We start from the raw sequence: 16272 nt of genomic DNA on the forward strand, positions 1-16272 counted from the left end.
CCCATGCGTGGTGGACGGAGTGGACAAGTTTCAGCAAAGAGGCGACAGTTGAATTCGATCCTGGGAGTGAAGTTGCAGTTGGATGGGTGGATGAAGGCTAACCACACAGAGGTCTATGGGCTTCATGACACAGGTATACCACTCCCCCCTTCCAGAAATCAAGTCCAACAGGGAGACAGGCAGTCAGCAAGTAAGCCTGGTGGAGTGGGGAGGAAGGAGTAATCAGTTCCATCTCTTGGGTCCAGAAAAACCTCCAGAGAAGGTGGATCCAGAGATGAGAGGAAGGGTATTTCAGGTAGAGGGAATAGGCTATACAAAGGCTCAGAGGAGTGACAGAACTATGGTGTTTTTGCAGAAGGAGACCTCAGCCACGCTGGAGGTGGGGTCTTCTGCCGAGTACAGGTGAAGAGGAGGGGAAAGGGCTGGACTGTGTAGCCTCTGGATAGGTAAACCACAGGAACTGAAGAGAAAAGATTCAGGGTGCATGAAGGGAGAAGTTCTCCAAGGATTCTCCAGTCTGTGGAATAGGTGTCCTCGGCCCCAACTCCTCTCCCCTGGCTGACTGCATTTGTCCTCCAGCGCTCTGCTTCAGGGCTACTTTCAGAAGGGGTCTCGGGGTCGCAGCAGGTTATCTGTCTCTCCTACATTCCCACGGCTCCCTTCATGCTCCAATGTCATCCTCAGTCATGTCTGTGGACCCAGGTTCCAGGAGGGTATCCCCGGGGCCGCCAGAAGTCTTCCCAGGAACATGGTCCACATGTGTGTTGCTTATGCCAACACGTGGTAAAGCTCTAAGTAAATAGCTAGAATAGCTATCGAATGGATGAGGAAACAGGCTCAGAGAAGTTGAGAAACTTGCCCAAAGTCACAGAGCTAGTAAGTGGCAGAGCGGGAAAGCAAATTCAGTCTACCTGACTCTAAAGCTTGTGCTTGTAACACAGCTGGATCATGCCTCCCAGCAGGGTGAGCAGATGGTGAATAGTAGGTTTGGATCCCGTAAGCCCTAACAAATTCAGTGTTCCATTTCTAGGAAATGAATTCCTGTTGTTCATACCGTGTTTATCCAGGCTGGAGAAGACAGCCTCTCGCTTGCCCTAAAAGTAGTTTCACTCCATCAGCTCAAGTGCTCTCTGGGGACCCAGATGTGCAGCACGGGGAGGGGGGGGCACAGCAGAGTGAGCTCCAGGACCTGGGGATGCAGCCCTGGAGGCTTCTGTCCGAGTGTGGTCTGCCCTGCCAGTCTGCTCTGAGAATTACTCCCCTGGTAGGGAAACTCCGACAGAGGTGACTGGGAGATTTGAAAATGCCAAAAATGTACGGTGTGAAACGGGCACAAGAGCCAGTGGCTACTGCTGTCCTTAGTCTCAAGTTCCTGCTGCTGCAAACGGAAGGCAGCGGAAGGAGCAATGAAGGGAGTCTGAAGACTTGGTCTCTGCCTATAACTCACTGTGTGCCCATGGGCAAGTGTCCTGCCCTCTCTGGGCCTCTTTCCCTGTCAGCACCATGAGGGAGTTGGACTACACGATTCCTGAGTCCTTCCCGCTCTGACACTCACATCCTTCTTAAGCCCTAGCCCGGACATTGCGATTATCCCTCGCACCATTCATTGCTGCTCGTGGAGCAGCCCCATCACCTGGGAGCTGGTCAGCAATGCCGAATCTCACGTCCTGCTCTGCTCCCACGGAATCAGCACCTGCCCATTTCCTAAGATCCCTAGGTAGTCCGTGGGCTCATTCCAGTGTGAGATGGGCTGCGGTGAGCAGCTGTTTCTACCCTCGCTCTGGGCTGTGCGGAGAAGGTAGGCGGAGGATCGCGTGCTGCCGGGTGAAGGAACAGCTCCTGCGTGCTCCCCGGGGCCGAGGAGTGCTCGGGTGGGAGTGACAGAGTTTGGCATAGAACCAGGTCCCCAGCAAAGAGCCTGGGAGTGTGTGCAGGCTTGTGTGGGCTCTTGGTGCAGTGGAGGAGGGAGTGGAGCTGACTCACTCACCTTTCCTGAGCTGTGGAGCAGGGAGGCGAGCAAGCCGGGCACCTAGCCTGGATCTGCAGGGCCTCCGACAAGCCATTTCCCTGAGCGGCAGTTCTCTGCCCTGGGCACTGGGAATAATACCAATGGGACTGACTTCAGACGGTGGGAGGATCAGCCTTAACTGAGCTGATAAAGGAGAAGTGCTGAAAACAGTGCCTGGCACCTAGTAAACTCTTAAGAGCGTGGCTGCTTACTTTGCTGCTACTGGGCTTCCAGCCCCTGCGCGCGCAGCACCCCGGGCAGTCCCAACCCCGCCGGTGGATTGCGGGAGTTCCCTGAGGACAGAGTCCCAAAATGACCCCTAGGGGGCGATATCACCCCCGTTGAGAACCACTGGTTCAAGAGCACAGTATGCAATAAAAGCAGAAAGCAAGCCGCGGAGGTAATTTTAGATTTAGAAAATTTAGAGGTTAGCTGTGTTAAGAAAAGAAAAAAGTGAAATGAATTTCACTTATGTTTTATTTACTCAATATGACCAAAATATGATCAACTAACTGATATAAAAAATTATTAGTGAGGGTGCCTGGGTGGCTCAGATGGTTGGGCGTCTGTCTTCGGCTCCATGATTCCAGGGTCCTGGGATTGAGTCCCGCATCCGGCTCCCTGCTCCGCGGGAGCCTGCTTCTCCCTCTGCTTCTCTCTCTCTCTCTCATGAATAAATAAATAAAATCTTAAAAAAAAATTATTAGTGAGATACTTTACATTCTTTTTGAAACTCACTGCGTTTTACATTCCAGCACATCTCAGTGGCCACGTTTCAAGCCCTCAATGACCACGTGTGGCCAGCAGTGGCTATTCTGGAGTTTTTCAGGGATGGCTCTCAGTCCTAGCTGTGTCACATATTACCCGTGTGGCCTTGGGCTAGTCATTTCACCTCTCTGGACCTCAGTTTTGTCATCTGTAAGGTGGGGGTACTAACTCTGCCTCCAAGCGTAGTATTAGAGGCAGATGGTGAGTTTAAAACCCCTTTGCCCACTTTCCCACAAGCATGGGAGAAAATCCAGTGAGTGCTCAACCACAAAGCCTGTGGGCAACACATTTAGTCTTTCAAGGTGGTCCCTTCCCTACTGAAGGCTGGTAATAACTCAGCGCAAAGCTGTAAGTAAAGGGTTGCATTTTCTCACTTCCCTAGCTGTTGAAAAGGTCTGGAAAACAGGCTTCACCTGTCTTGGATTTCTTCTTTATTTTTTTAAAAGATTTTTGTTATTTATTTGACAGAGAGAGAGAGCACTAGCAGAGGGGAAGGGCAGAGGGAGAGGGAGAAGCAGGCTTCCCAGCTGAGCAGGGACACCCACTTGGGGCTTGATCCCGGGATCATGACTGGAGCCAAAGGCAGACGCTTAACCAACTGAGCCAGCCAGGCGCCCCAAACCCTTGCATTTTCAAGATGGAGAAACTGAGGCCCAGAACAGGAACTGGCTTATCTGAGGCCACAGAGAGATTATGGCAGAACCAAGCAAAAGATCAGGGCTCCGCCCTCTCAGGCCAAGCACTGTTCTCAGCCTGTTCCTCACCAGTTCAGGGAGACTATCATAAACAGGTACTTAGCTCTTGCTCTGGGCCAGGTGTCAGGGCTCTAGGGGTTAAGTAAGACATGGTCCCTGCACTCAAGGTCCAGTGATGGAGACAGTCCAGCATGGTAAGAGCTATGGTGTTAGGCATCCAGAGCAGGGTATCTAACCCAAGCTGGGCTGGGGGGAGGTTAGGGAAGGCTTCCTGGGGAGATGTCAGAGCTTAGTCCTGAAGGGTGACTTGGATTAGGCAACCAGAGGGCTGAGCAGGGGATACTTTCCAGGCAGAGGACACAACGGGGACAGAGGTTCCGAGCTGAAAGCAGCACTGGGGCTCATGGCAGCGGGGTGCTGGCCGGAAGACTAGCAGATCTGAGTCACTGGAGTGCAAAGGTCACAGCCAGCTGGGTCAGAAGATGGTGCTGGAAATGTAAATAAAGACCAGTTCATGAAGGGTCTCTTAGACCAAGTTGGGACTGAATCCCAGGGGCCTTGGGAGCCACTGGAGGATTGTAAAGGACTGACATGGTCAGTCTTTTAGTTAAAAGGAAGATTCTGGGACACCTGGGTGGCTCAGTCAGTTAAGCATCTGCCTCGGGCTAAGGTCATGATCCCAGTGTCCTAGGATTGAGTCCTGCGTCAGGCCCCCTGCTCAGTGGGGGGGTCTGCTTCTCCCTCCCCCTCTGCCCCTCCCCACTGTTCATGCACTCTCGCTCTCTTTCTCTCTCTTTCTCTCAAATAAATAAAATGTGTAAACAATAAAAAAATAAAGGAAAATTCTGGGTGTGATGTGCTAAGAGAATGAAGAGGGGGCAGGAGCAGCAGCAGAGAGAAACAGGAGAGTGACAACAAGGGCTGGAAGGGAGGAAAGAGCCAAGGCAGAGTTAGGTTTGTGCAGTAGCATCGACAGAACTTAGTAATTCAGCAAATGAGACTATATCAGTCAGCTATTGCTGTGTAACAAATCACCCCCAAACTCAGTGGATTAAGATGACATTTATTACTATGAGTCCTGCATCTGGAGACTGGCTGATTTAATCTGAAATTGGCTGGGCATTTCTGCTGGTTTAGCTGGGCTCACATGTGCATCTGTTGGTCAGCTGAGGAGCTCCGTTCTAGGCCGGCTTTGGCTGGGGGCAGTTGGCTGGAGTGGCTCCGCTCCATGAGTCTTCACCTCCTCTAGGGACCAGTGGGCTCGCCCACACATGTGCTCGTGGCAGAGTGCAAACAGAAACATGCACAGCGTCTTGAGGACTAAATTTGGAACTGGCTCGCTGTTGCTTCTGCCTCATTCTGTTGACCACAGCTAGTCCATGCTGAACCCAGACTTGAGGGACAAGGAAATCTACCCTTCCTTTTGACAGGGACAGGGAGAGGCAGCACGAGCTAATAGAAGCACAGAGCTGAGCTAAGAAGGGAGCAAAACGCCGCTGTGTGGTCTTAGACAAGACACCTGCCCCTCTGGGCATCAGCAATCTCAGCTGATTAGATTGGATTGAGTCACTTAAGGTATTCCTTCAAAATCAGGTTTGCCAGGGAGGGGCTGTTGATTATAACTAATTGATGGAGCGTTTACTATATGGCTAGGCTTTCTGTTCAGCTCACTCAAACATAACAGCAGTTTGAGGTTGGTGTTGTTATTGTCCATGTTTTCTTTCTTTATTTCTTTAAGATTTTATTTTACTTTATTTTTTTAAAGATTTTATTTATTTATTTGACAGAGAGAGACACAGCGAGAGAGGGAACACAAGCAGGGGGAGTGGGAGAGGGAGAAGCAGGCTTCCCGCAGAGCACGGAGCCCGACACGGGGCTCGATCCCAGAACCCTGGGATCATGACCCGAGCCAAAGGCAGACGCTTAACGACTGAGCCCCCCAGGTGCCCCTATTTTACTTTATTTTTTAAAAATTTTATTTATTTGAGAGAGAGAGTATACGAGCAGGGGGAGGGGCAGAGGGACAAGCCAACTCCCAGCTGAGCAGGGAGCCCAACAGGAGGCTTGATCCCAGGACGCTGAGATCAGGACCTGAGCTGAAATCAGATGCTTAACCAACTGAGCCACCCAGGTGCCCCAGATTTTATTTTTAAGTAATCTCTACACCCAATGTGGGGCTTGAACTCACAACCCTGAGATTAAGAGTTGCACATTCCACCGACTGACCCAGCCAGGCATCCCTCATCCCCGTTTTCCATATGAAGAAACAGCTCCAAGAGGTTAAGTGGACGAGCCCAGGGTCTCCCTTTGACCCTAGCCTGACTTCCATCAGTGTAGGTCAGTTTTGCCTGTTCTTGAACTTTATGACATTTGAATCACATGTGGTGTGTCATAATGTTCAGCTTCTCGGGCTCAACATTAGTTCTGCTTTTTCCTTGTGGTGGTGTGTAGCAGGGAGCTGGTGTTCCTTCTCACTGATGTATAATATTCTACTGCATGACTCTGCCACAACTCATTTCTCCATCCTACTGTTGATGTCTGTTGGGATAGCTTTCAGTTTGTGGTCGTTAAACTGTGCCTGTATGAACAATTCTTGCACCAGTGGTTTGGCGGACATACATGCAGGTTTTTGTTGGTTATATAGCTGGGAGTAGGTTTTGGTCAGAGGTTTGGCTATTTTTTATTTTCTACATTTTCCAGATTTTATAATTAGAGAAACAGGTGAAAGATGGACTTGCTTGAGATACTAATTAGAAGTCAAGCCTTGTGCTCAGATATATAGACAGACAAACACACACCCATGTTAACACTTTTCTAGTTTTCTGAACATATATTATTTCATGCTCACAATACCCTCAGGAGATAAACTTGATGCCTTGATTTTACAGAGCAGGAAACTGGGGCTGAGGGAGGTCCCGTGCCCTACAGAGAAGGAGATGGTCACAGCTGTGGATGCACTTTGTAAAATATAAAACTCTCTTCAGATTTGTGGAGAATGATCTCCCCATCCAGGGCTCACTCAGCCGTACCACACAGCTTCTAGAGAAACAACAGACAGGAATTTCTCTGGGGGGTATTTATCCTACGGCAACAAATCTTCATCACAGAGCCCTGGGTTTTTTTTCTTCCAAAAGGCTGAGACTGGTTTCTGAGGATACATTAAACCCATAAATTCTCTTGTTTTCTGGCAAGGTTTTATGACTGTTAAAACAAAGATCTTTCAGAAAGGGGAGGTGACTGATCTTTCTGCAAATTGAATGAGTCCTGGGTAGGAAGCCCTTGTTGAGAGGGCTACAGAGAGCCCCTGCTGTGGACCAGGCACGCATCCTTGCCACTGAATCCACGAAGCAGTTCTGGGGGAAAGGTGCTATTACCCCAATTTACAGATGAAGAAGAAAAGCCCAGGAGGTGAAATGACTTGCCTCCACTGCACAGGAGGGATTGTTTGGGGGAAAGGAACTGGAAATCCTCTGTCTTTTTTTTTTTTTATTGTTATGTTAATCATATATTACATCATTAGTTTTTGATTGGAAATCCTCTGTCTTATTACCGCTTCTCAGGGCCTGTTGGACTGTTTCTCAGTTCATTTGAACTGGCTCAGCTGGGAAAAGTAGGAGCTGGTTAACAGTGAGGTTTCCTGGCTACAGAGGTTGCTTATGGACATCCAAGAATAGGAAGGAGGGCCACTGGATCTGGAAGGTTCCTTCCTCTTCCTCTCTTGGGGCAAGTGGTTCTCCTGTTTCTCTGCTCTTTTCTCTGTCCGCTCCCTTCTCCTGCATCTCTCTGCAGACCTTTTCCTTATTTACCTATGGCTCTTCTGCTGCCCCTAAACTTGCCCTGGCCTTGGTCTTCGGCCGTGGCCAGACTTCAGCCTCAGGGTCCTTGGCTTGCAGGTTGCTCCTCCTCCATTGTCAATCCACCCAGGTGTTCACAGTCTCCTTGCTAAATTCCCAGGAGAGAATCTGGTTGGCTCATTTGGGGTCACGTGTCCACTGGTCCAATCAGCTATGCTCAGAAGTGGTCTATGATGGGGCGCCTGGGTGGCTCAGTCGTTAAGCCTCTGCCCTCAGCACAGGTCATCATCCCAGGGTCCTGGGATCGAGCCCCGCATCGGGCTCCCTGCTCTGCGGGAAACCTGTTTCTCCCTCTTCTACTCCCCCTGCTTGTGTTCCCTCTCTCGCTGTCTCTCTCTCTGTCAAATAAATAAATAAAATCTTAAAAAAAAAAAAAAAGAAGTCTGTGGAACAAGTTGAGATTGAGACTCTGCTTTTGCCCCTCCATCTTGCTGCAGAGATGCTAGAGCTGGGAGTGTATGGTGTGGCTGGGGTCTATGTGGTCTGGACTCTGGAGGAGACACTGCTGGGCTAAGGGGAGTCCTCGCTGCTGCTGCAGTGGTTCCTGGGGGTGTGGTGGGTGAGGGAGAAGCTCCCTGGTATGGCTGGTAGTTCTGACAGTGGCAGACATCACTCACTAAAATGGACAGGGATGGCTTGTTGGACAGTGGATAGAAGAGACCTCATTGCCTGCAGACCTGAGTTTGGTTGGACACATCACAGAGAAACCAGAGAAGTCATCATTTGCTATGTCGGGCATTTGGATCCAGGATTTTACCAGTTCTCCCCAAGCTCCTGTGAGGTCTGGGTTATCGGCTCCCTCACAGAAGCTGTGCGGGCCCAGAGAGCTTTCATGACTTGCCCAACGGGCCATAGCAAGAAAGTGGAGCAACAGGAAATGGACCCTGATCCTCCCTGACTTAAAATGTACGCTTTTACGGGGCACTTGGCTGGTTCAATCGGTTAAGTGTCTGGCTCTTGATTTTGGCTCAGGTCATGATCTCAGGGTCCTGGCATTGGGCTCCATGCTCAGTGGGGAGTATGCTTGAGTATTCTATCTCCCTCTGCCTCTGCCCCTCCCCCCTCATGCTTTCTCTCTCTCTCTTCCTCAAATAAATAAATATATACATTTTTAAATGTACGCTTTTAGCCACTGCCTGCCATCGTTGTACCCTCATTACATTTGTCCAAGTTTCTATAGTTAGTACACATCACACACGTGGTCTTTTTTTTTAAGATCTTATTTATTTATTTGACAGAGAGAGACACAGCGAGAGAGGGAACACAAGCAGGGGGAGTGGGAGAGGGAGAAGCAGGCTTCCCGCGGAGCAGGGAGCCCAGTGCGGGGCTCGAACCCAGGACCCTGGGATCATGACCTGAGGCGAAGGCAGACGCCTAACGACTGAGCCACCCCGGCACCCCACAGACATGATCTTATTGGAAGTGTTAAACATCCTTTAGGGCAGCAAAGCCATGCTTATATTCCCATTTTACCCAGGAAGAAGCTGAGGGTTCAAGAGAAGTCATGACTTATCCTTGGTTACCTTCTGGTCCATGGCAGAGCTGGGACCAGAACCCACATCTTCTGGATTCAAATGTATCAACAGGTATTTACTGTATCGAGCTGTGTCCATGTCATTGCTGGTAGTATGGTTGCCTTTTTTTCTCAAACGTACAAAATTGATTGTCTAAGAGAAATAATTATAAATATATCATTCCCTACAAAAGAGTACATATTATAATATACATACAGTTCAAAGAATAATCATCAACATCCAAGTGCCTACCACCACCTTAAAAAACACATCATCAGGGGTGCCTGGGTGGCTCAGTCATTAGGCGTCTGCCTTCGGCTCAGGTCAGGATCCCAGGGTCCTGGGATCGAGCCCCACATCGGGCTCCCTGCTCCGTGGGAAGCCTGCTTCTCCCTCTCCCACTCCCCCTGCTTGTGCTCTCTCTCTCAAATAAATAAATAAAATCTTTAAAAATATGTATCTTCCTAGAAGAGGGGAAACATTCTCAATTTAAGAAAACAAATCTGTTGGTTTACTTTAATGTAAGCTCCACTCCAGCATGGAGCCCAACGCAGGGCTTGAGCTCACAACCCTGAGACTGAGACCTGAGCTGAGATCAAGAGTCAGATGCTTGGGGCGCCTGGGTGGCTCAGTCGTTAAGCCTCTGCCTTCTGCTCAGGTCATGATCCCGGGGTCCTGGGATCGAGCCCCGCATCGGGCTCTCTGCTCTGCAGGAGGCCTGCTTTTCCCCCCCTCCCACTCCCTCTGCTTGTGTTCCCTCTCTCACTGTGTCTCTCTCTGTCAAATAAATAAATAAAAATCTCTAAAAAAAGAGTCAGGTGCATAACTGACTGAGCCACCCAGGCGCCCTAAGAAAACCAAACTTAATCCTAACCTGCCCAAGAACATTCCTAAAGTTTAAAAGATATTATTATTGTTATGTCTTTCATAGAGCTCTTGCTATGTTCCAGGCACTGAGCTAGCCCTGGGGCCAAGAGTCACCCACTGTGACGTGGGCAATAAGGCCCCCACCTTACAAGTGAGCAGAGAGGTGACGTCACCTGCTGAAGGTCACCCATCTAGAAGTGGAAAAACTGGGTCCAGAGCAGCTCTTGAGATTTCCATTCTTCTCCACACTGCCTGGATCAGGAAGAAAAAGCCTTAAGGCACATGTGCCTCCAGCAGTGAAACTGGTTTGGGGCCTCACGGTGATGGGTGAAAATGATGCCCTCTCCTGACCCTCTCACTCCATGCTCCACCTCAAAAGCCTCTGGCTAAGTTTTCCTCCCACTTTGGTTCACATGGAAAATAGTTGGGTTGGACTGTTTGGAATGTTCTTCCTTCCAGACAGACTAGGTGCAGTCATTTCTCATGGAGGGCTGTATGCCTGCCCCACAAACCCATGTGGCCGCCCCTTGGGTTCCAGGCATTCCAATAACCTCACTCAGTGAAAGGTGTGGGCTAGGAAAGGCCTGGTGAGGCTGGTGGGTGACATCTTGGGAAGGACAGTGTGGCTTGCCTTGGTCAGGAATGCTGAGCTGGAATTTTGAGGGAAGCCACGTGCTCCTGAAGCTATCTCCCTCCTCTCCGGCCTGCTGTCCTTCCCCACCCTCAACAAAGTTGGGGGACTTTCCCATAATCCAGCTGCCTTTGGAGATAAAGACTGTAGCTCCATAAGCAACTGCTTCTCCTATCACACTTCAAATAATAAAACAAAAAATACAAATTAAAACAACAGTGAAATAGCATATTCACCCGGCAGACAAGTACAACAGTTTAAGTCTGATCATGCCGCATCATCCCGTTAGGGTGTAGACCAACAGGAATTGTCACCTACCACTAGCAGAGTAGAAAGAGGAGGAACCTCATTAGCAAACAATCTGATATTATCTCATAAAGCTAAAGGTGCAATGATTACCTCATGGCCCAGTAATTTTGCTCCCAGGTATACATCGCAGGGAAACCCTTCTCTGTGTTCATCAGCAGAGAGGAACAAGAGTGGTCACGGTGGCATGGGCTAGAAACAAACAACTAGAAACCACCCAAACTTCCATCCACAGCAGAGTGGTAGAATGTGGTGTATTCCTATGCCAGAGCATCACGGAGAAGCAAACCTGAGTAAACCAAAGCTGCATCCTGTGGGTACTTCTCACAAACAACACTTAGTGCCGAAGTCAAAAACACGCACAAAGAAACAAAGTGTTTAGAGATAGAAATATATGTTGGCACAGCCATAAAGAAAAGCAAGGAAACGTTAAATATAAAATCCAGGATTGTGGTCACCCCTGGAGGGGAAAGAGTGCAGGAATGAGATTGTCTAGGGGTTTTAAAAGTATCAGTGATGGGGGCGCCTGGGTGGCTCAGTCGTTAAGCGTCTGCCTTCGGCTCAGGTCATGATCCCAGGGTCCTGGGATCGAGCCCCGCATCGGGCTCCCTGCTCAGCAGGAAGCCTGCTTCTCCCTCTCTCACTCCCCCCGCTTGTGTTCCCTCTCTCGCTGGGTCTCTCTCTGTCAAATAAATAAAATCTTAAAAAAAAATAAAAAAATAAAAAGTATCGATGATGATGTGTTTGTTTTTCTTTAAAGATTTTATTTATTTATTTGACAGAGAGAGACCCAGCGAGAGAGGGAACACAGAGGTGTTCTGCCCGCTGCCCGGGCAGCTCCATCCCAGGGTCCTTGAAGCTATATGTCTACACCCCGTGCCAGGCTTTGAACACTCTCAGGATGGGACCTGGAAGAAATCAAATGAATCATAGGGATTCCTGGTGGAGTTTTAGCATTCCATATAAGGCAGGGGAAGAGGTGGTAGGGGTGTGGATGGGGCTAAGGGGTCTTGGTACTCTTCTTGTTAACCCCATACATCAGGGGCTACCTGCAGGCCCCACAGGCTTCAGCTGGGGTCGTGCCAGAGATGGGCCTTACACAGAGTGCCCTCTGCTTTACCTTACCCCAATCATCTATACCAGGGGCCCCAAGCTCCAAGAACCCCTTGGCTTGCCCGTGTCCCAAATACTGAAACCCAGATTCAAAGCCAGAGGCACACAGAGGAGAAAATGAGTCTTTGAGGGTTTTTTTTGTGATGACATTCCCAGTTTCCATTTGGAAAGCTGAATATATTTTCTGGAGTTGAACTTTCACCATGAAAAATGCTTAGGGTTTTAATTTTTGCAATTAATTTTCTCTGCTAACCAAAAGGTGTTTTTGTTTTTGCGTTTAAGAATCATGCGTGCTCACTCTAGGAAATTTGAAAAAATTTTTAGGAATAAAAGAAAGGTCACCTCTCCCTCCCCAATTCCTAGAGAAATATACTGTAAAAATTTGGTATCTTTCCTGTCGATCTTTTTTTTTTTGCCCCTGTGCATGGAGTTATTTTGTTTAGTTTTCATTGTTGCTGAGCAAATAGAATGTTGGTTTCTGATTCATAATTTACAAAGCTGATTTCATGTATTTATAACAAGCCTGTGATGCTTCCAGCAGCTCTGCCCCCTCTGGGAATTGTGGGGGTGGGACCTGTTGCCCTCCCCTGTGTTCTCCTGACACTTTTGACAATATTAGGTTCACTGTGCCACTGCCAGCACTAAGCAGTATGCTTTTAAACTTACAGTTAGTCTCGAGTGTCTCAATTGTCCTTCTAGAACCTAACTCTTGCCTTCTTTTCTTTTTTAAGCCCTAGAGCTCTGGGCATGTGCCCTCCTCGATGAACCCACAGTGATCGGTTTGTTTTGCCTTCTCCCAGCTCACACATACTTCAGGCCTTGGTAACCAGAATGTTTTGTCTGTTCAGGCTCAAAGTGATCAGTGGGGCAGGAACCCCAAAGTTCAGTGCCTCATGATGCGTCAGGATGAACTTAGGAAAACAGTGAGCTGTTGCCTGGACTGCTTCTTAGAATCTGCTGGTACTTCTGTTTGTCTCTGGTTTTAAAAGTCCCCCCAGAGGCAACCTGAAACCCAGACTCTTCTCAGAATAGGATGGGGGAAATTCCAAAGTTCTTATTAAACACATTTATCCCTCAAGCTTTGCAAGGAGCCAAAATGCCAAAAGTGAGAATCCCAAAGTGCTGCCCACACTGGTGTGATATCCCGATAAATGTCTAACAAAGTCAGCATGTGTCCCCTGGGCTTGAACATTTGCTGGGCAAAGTTCCAGAAGAGTGAGACACCTTGGGATTCATCCGGTTTAGGAAAGACCTTTAACTACCAGCTGTCACCTCACTGTTCTTCCAACAGTCAAGTCTTGAGGTCTTTTCACTGTGCGCTGTTCTGATGGAGGGCCCCCACCAGCATGAAGCAGAAGGATGACCTTGTCCCGTAGGCAGGACAACTGTGAAGGGAGCTGTGTGTGTCCAAGTCTGTGGACTTGGGAAGAGAGAGCCACCTAGAATGTCCCCGCCAAACCAGTCACTGGAAGGCCTTCTCCAGGAGGCCTCCAACAGATCCCTGAATGCTACAGAAACCCCAGAGGCTTGGGGTCCAGGGACACTCCAGGCCCTCAAGATCTCTCTTGCTCTACTCCTTTCCATCATCACAATGGCCACAGCCCTGTCCAACACCTTTGTGCTCATCACCATCTTCCTCACCAGGAAGCTCCACACCCCTGCGAACTATCTCATCGGCTCCCTGGCCATGACTGACCTCTTAGTCTCCATCTTGGTCATGCCCATCAGCATCGCCTATACCACCACCCGCACCTGGAGCTTTGGCCAAATCCTCTGTGACATCTGGCTGTCTTCTGACATCACCTGCTGCACCGCCTCCATCCTGCATCTCTGTGTCATTGCTCTGGACAGGTACTGGGCCATCACAGATGCCTTGGAGTATAGTAAACGCCGCACAGTGGGCCGGGCGGCTGCCATGATTGCCACCGTCTGGGTCATCTCGATCTGCATCTCCATCCCGCCACTCTTCTGGCGGCAGGCCAAAGCTCACGAAGAGATGTCGGACTGCCTGGTGAACACATCCCAGATCTCCTACACCATCTACTCCACCTGCGGGGCCTTCTACATCCCGTCTGTGCTCCTCATCATCCTCTATGGCCGCATCTACGTGGCCGCCCGGAATCGCATCCTGAATCCACCTTCGCTCTACGGGAAGCGCTTCACCACGGCCCACCTCATCACGGGCTCTGCGGGGTCCTCGCTCTGCTCGCTCAGCCCCAGGCTCCAGGAGGGGCACACCCATACTGCCGGCTCCACTCTGTTTTTCAACCACGTGAAAATCAAGCTAGCCGATAGTGTCCTGGCGCGCAAAAGGATTTCCGCGGCTCGAGAAAGGAAAGCCACAAAAACGCTGGGGATCATCCTAGGGGCCTTTATCATCTGCTGGCTGCCCTTCTTTGTCGCATCTCTAGTCCTCCCCATCTGCCGGGACTCCTGCTGGCTCCACCCAGCCCTCTTTGACTTCTTCACCTGGCTTGGCTATCTCAACTCCCTCATCAATCCAATAATATATACTGTGTTTAACGAAGAGTTTCGACAAGCGTTTCAGAAAGTTGTCCATTTTCGGAAAGCCTCCTAGTCTTATTTGCTGGTCACTGTTTTTATCTGTTGTGTCCTGTAACCCAACTGGAATTGTCTTGTTTATTTTTCCTGAGATTTGGGCCAATCCTGGTATGTTGCGTTTTGGTTCGACCAATGGAATTGTTCGGCGTTCTTCTTCCTGTTGTCTTCTTGACTTCTGTGCCACCCAAAGTGGGGCAGCTTTGTGAAGGGTGACAAAACCGGAGATTCCACTTAGCATATTTTCATGGCTCATCCATGTTGGGAGAAATGTGATCCACAGGATTCCCCATTGATTCACTTCAGATGGGAAGCTGTCCAACTCTACAGAGAGACCCTAGGTTCAAATGGGAGGCTTTCTGGTCTACGTAAGTTTTGTATGGAGCTCAGAGGAGGAGGGTACGTGAGGTTAATGACCTGAGCTGAAAGAAAATTCCATGTGGCACCTTGATTAGAAAGTAACACACAGATCAACTACCCCCTACCCTTCCTCCTTCCCCAGTATCTCTGCATCACCTTAATATTCTGAAGTTAAAACCCACAATTACCCTCAATGACAGATTGACAGGCTTTGGACCCACCAAGCTTTGAGTGGGACCCCATTCTGAATTTTGTTTCATGAATTATTTTTTTTTTTATATCCTGTTCTCATGAGAGATCTTAAGATGTTGAGTCTTGTCGGGTGCCTGGGTGGCTCAGATGGTTAAGCGTCTGCCTTTGGCTCAGGTCATGATCCCAGGGTCCTGGGATCGAGTCCCGCGTCGGGCTCCCTGCTCAGCGGGGAGCCTGCTTCTCCCTCTGCTTCTCTCTCTCTCTCTCTCCCTCTCTCTCTTCCTCTCTCTCTCATGAATAAATAAATAAGATCTTTAAAAAAAAAGATGTTGAGTCTTGTCAAATAAAAAGCATGAGACGTCATGGTCAGTGAGATCTTCGGGTAATGTCCCCCTGCTCCCTGGATGAACCTTTCAATCGACTTCAGTCTCCAGCATTTACTGAGCACCCACCACAGGCCCGGCCCGGTACTGGAGTCCTGGCATCTCGTCTCTCACTGGAGCCTTATGAAAGCCAGTCTCGTGATGGTTAAAGCTGAGCAATGATGCCTCAGTTCAAATTCAAGTACTACCAACTTCTAGCTGGGTGATCTGGGGCAAGTTTTTGAAGCCTTCTTTGCCTCACTCTCTTCAACTGTAAAATGGGGATAATAATAGGTGTGTTATTGTATAAAAACAATAGCCACTGTTTATGGAGTGCCTACAATGTTCCTTGTGCACATTTTCTTGTTTGCTCTTCTTCCCCATTTTATAGATGCAGTAGAGCAATGTTCCTATTGTTAGGGAAGATTTCAGAAAGATGGGACAGACTCCCAAAAGCTGAACCTTTGTGGGCTGGGAGACTAAGGAAAGGGAGAGGGGATGAGGCCCTCTTGGGGGAGATAGAGCAAAGCAAAGGAAGGTCACACCAGGCGGAACAAAGAGCAGGAAAAAAGACTGGGAGATCTGTAATGCTCACTGGGGTCTCTGGGCACAGAGAGAAGAATGAGAGCCAGGAATATGGGATATCAGGAAGGGAAGGAAAAGAGGGATGCCAAAATGGGGGATGGGCAGGGGCAGACAGAGAAGTCTTGTGTTGACCTTGAAGTTCCTCCTGGACATTTCACACTGTGCTCCCTGGACCATCTGCATTAGATCCAGAGAGCTTGTTAACATTAGATTCCTGGTCCCCAGCTCAGACCCATTAAATCAGATCTCTGGCAGTGAGGCCTGGGAATCTTCATTTTAAATAAGCCTCTCTCTGACTTCTTGCAGTAGATGATTTCTATCCCTCTAAAGTTTGGGAACCTCTATGTTAGTGTCTTGCTTCCCCTGGGAGGTCCCTCCCTGAGCCCAGAGACACCTCTCAGCATGCTCATTGCTCTCCTCTGCACCTGGTATGCCCTTTCCTAACTTCCTTTAAGGCT

General features: G+C 49.2%; 1 protein-coding gene across 1 annotated transcript; it reads left to right on the top strand.

Annotated features, from left to right (window-relative positions):
• The first annotated feature begins 13200 nt into the window (after positions 1-13200).
• On the top strand, positions 13201-14334 carry HTR1D (5-hydroxytryptamine receptor 1D). Its single transcript, XM_028090841.2, has one exon. It carries the CDS (start codon positions 13201-13203, stop codon positions 14332-14334), a length of 1134 nt encoding a protein of 377 aa, XP_027946642.1.
• The last annotated feature ends 1938 nt before the right edge of the window (positions 14335-16272 follow it).

The sequence above is a fragment of the Eumetopias jubatus genome, unplaced genomic scaffold (genome assembly GCF_037043125.1).
Source record: "Eumetopias jubatus isolate StellerSeaLion01/CBP00866 unplaced genomic scaffold, mEumJub1_p1.0 scaffold_4, whole genome shotgun sequence".
Classification (NCBI taxonomy): domain Eukaryota; kingdom Metazoa; phylum Chordata; class Mammalia; order Carnivora; family Otariidae; genus Eumetopias; species Eumetopias jubatus.

Bases quoted from the DNA above. Each gene is read 5' to 3' on its own strand.
- HTR1D (XM_028090841.2), top strand. From the start codon at position 13,201: ATGTCCCCGCCAAACCAGTCACTGGAAGGCCTTCTCCAGGAGGCCTCC.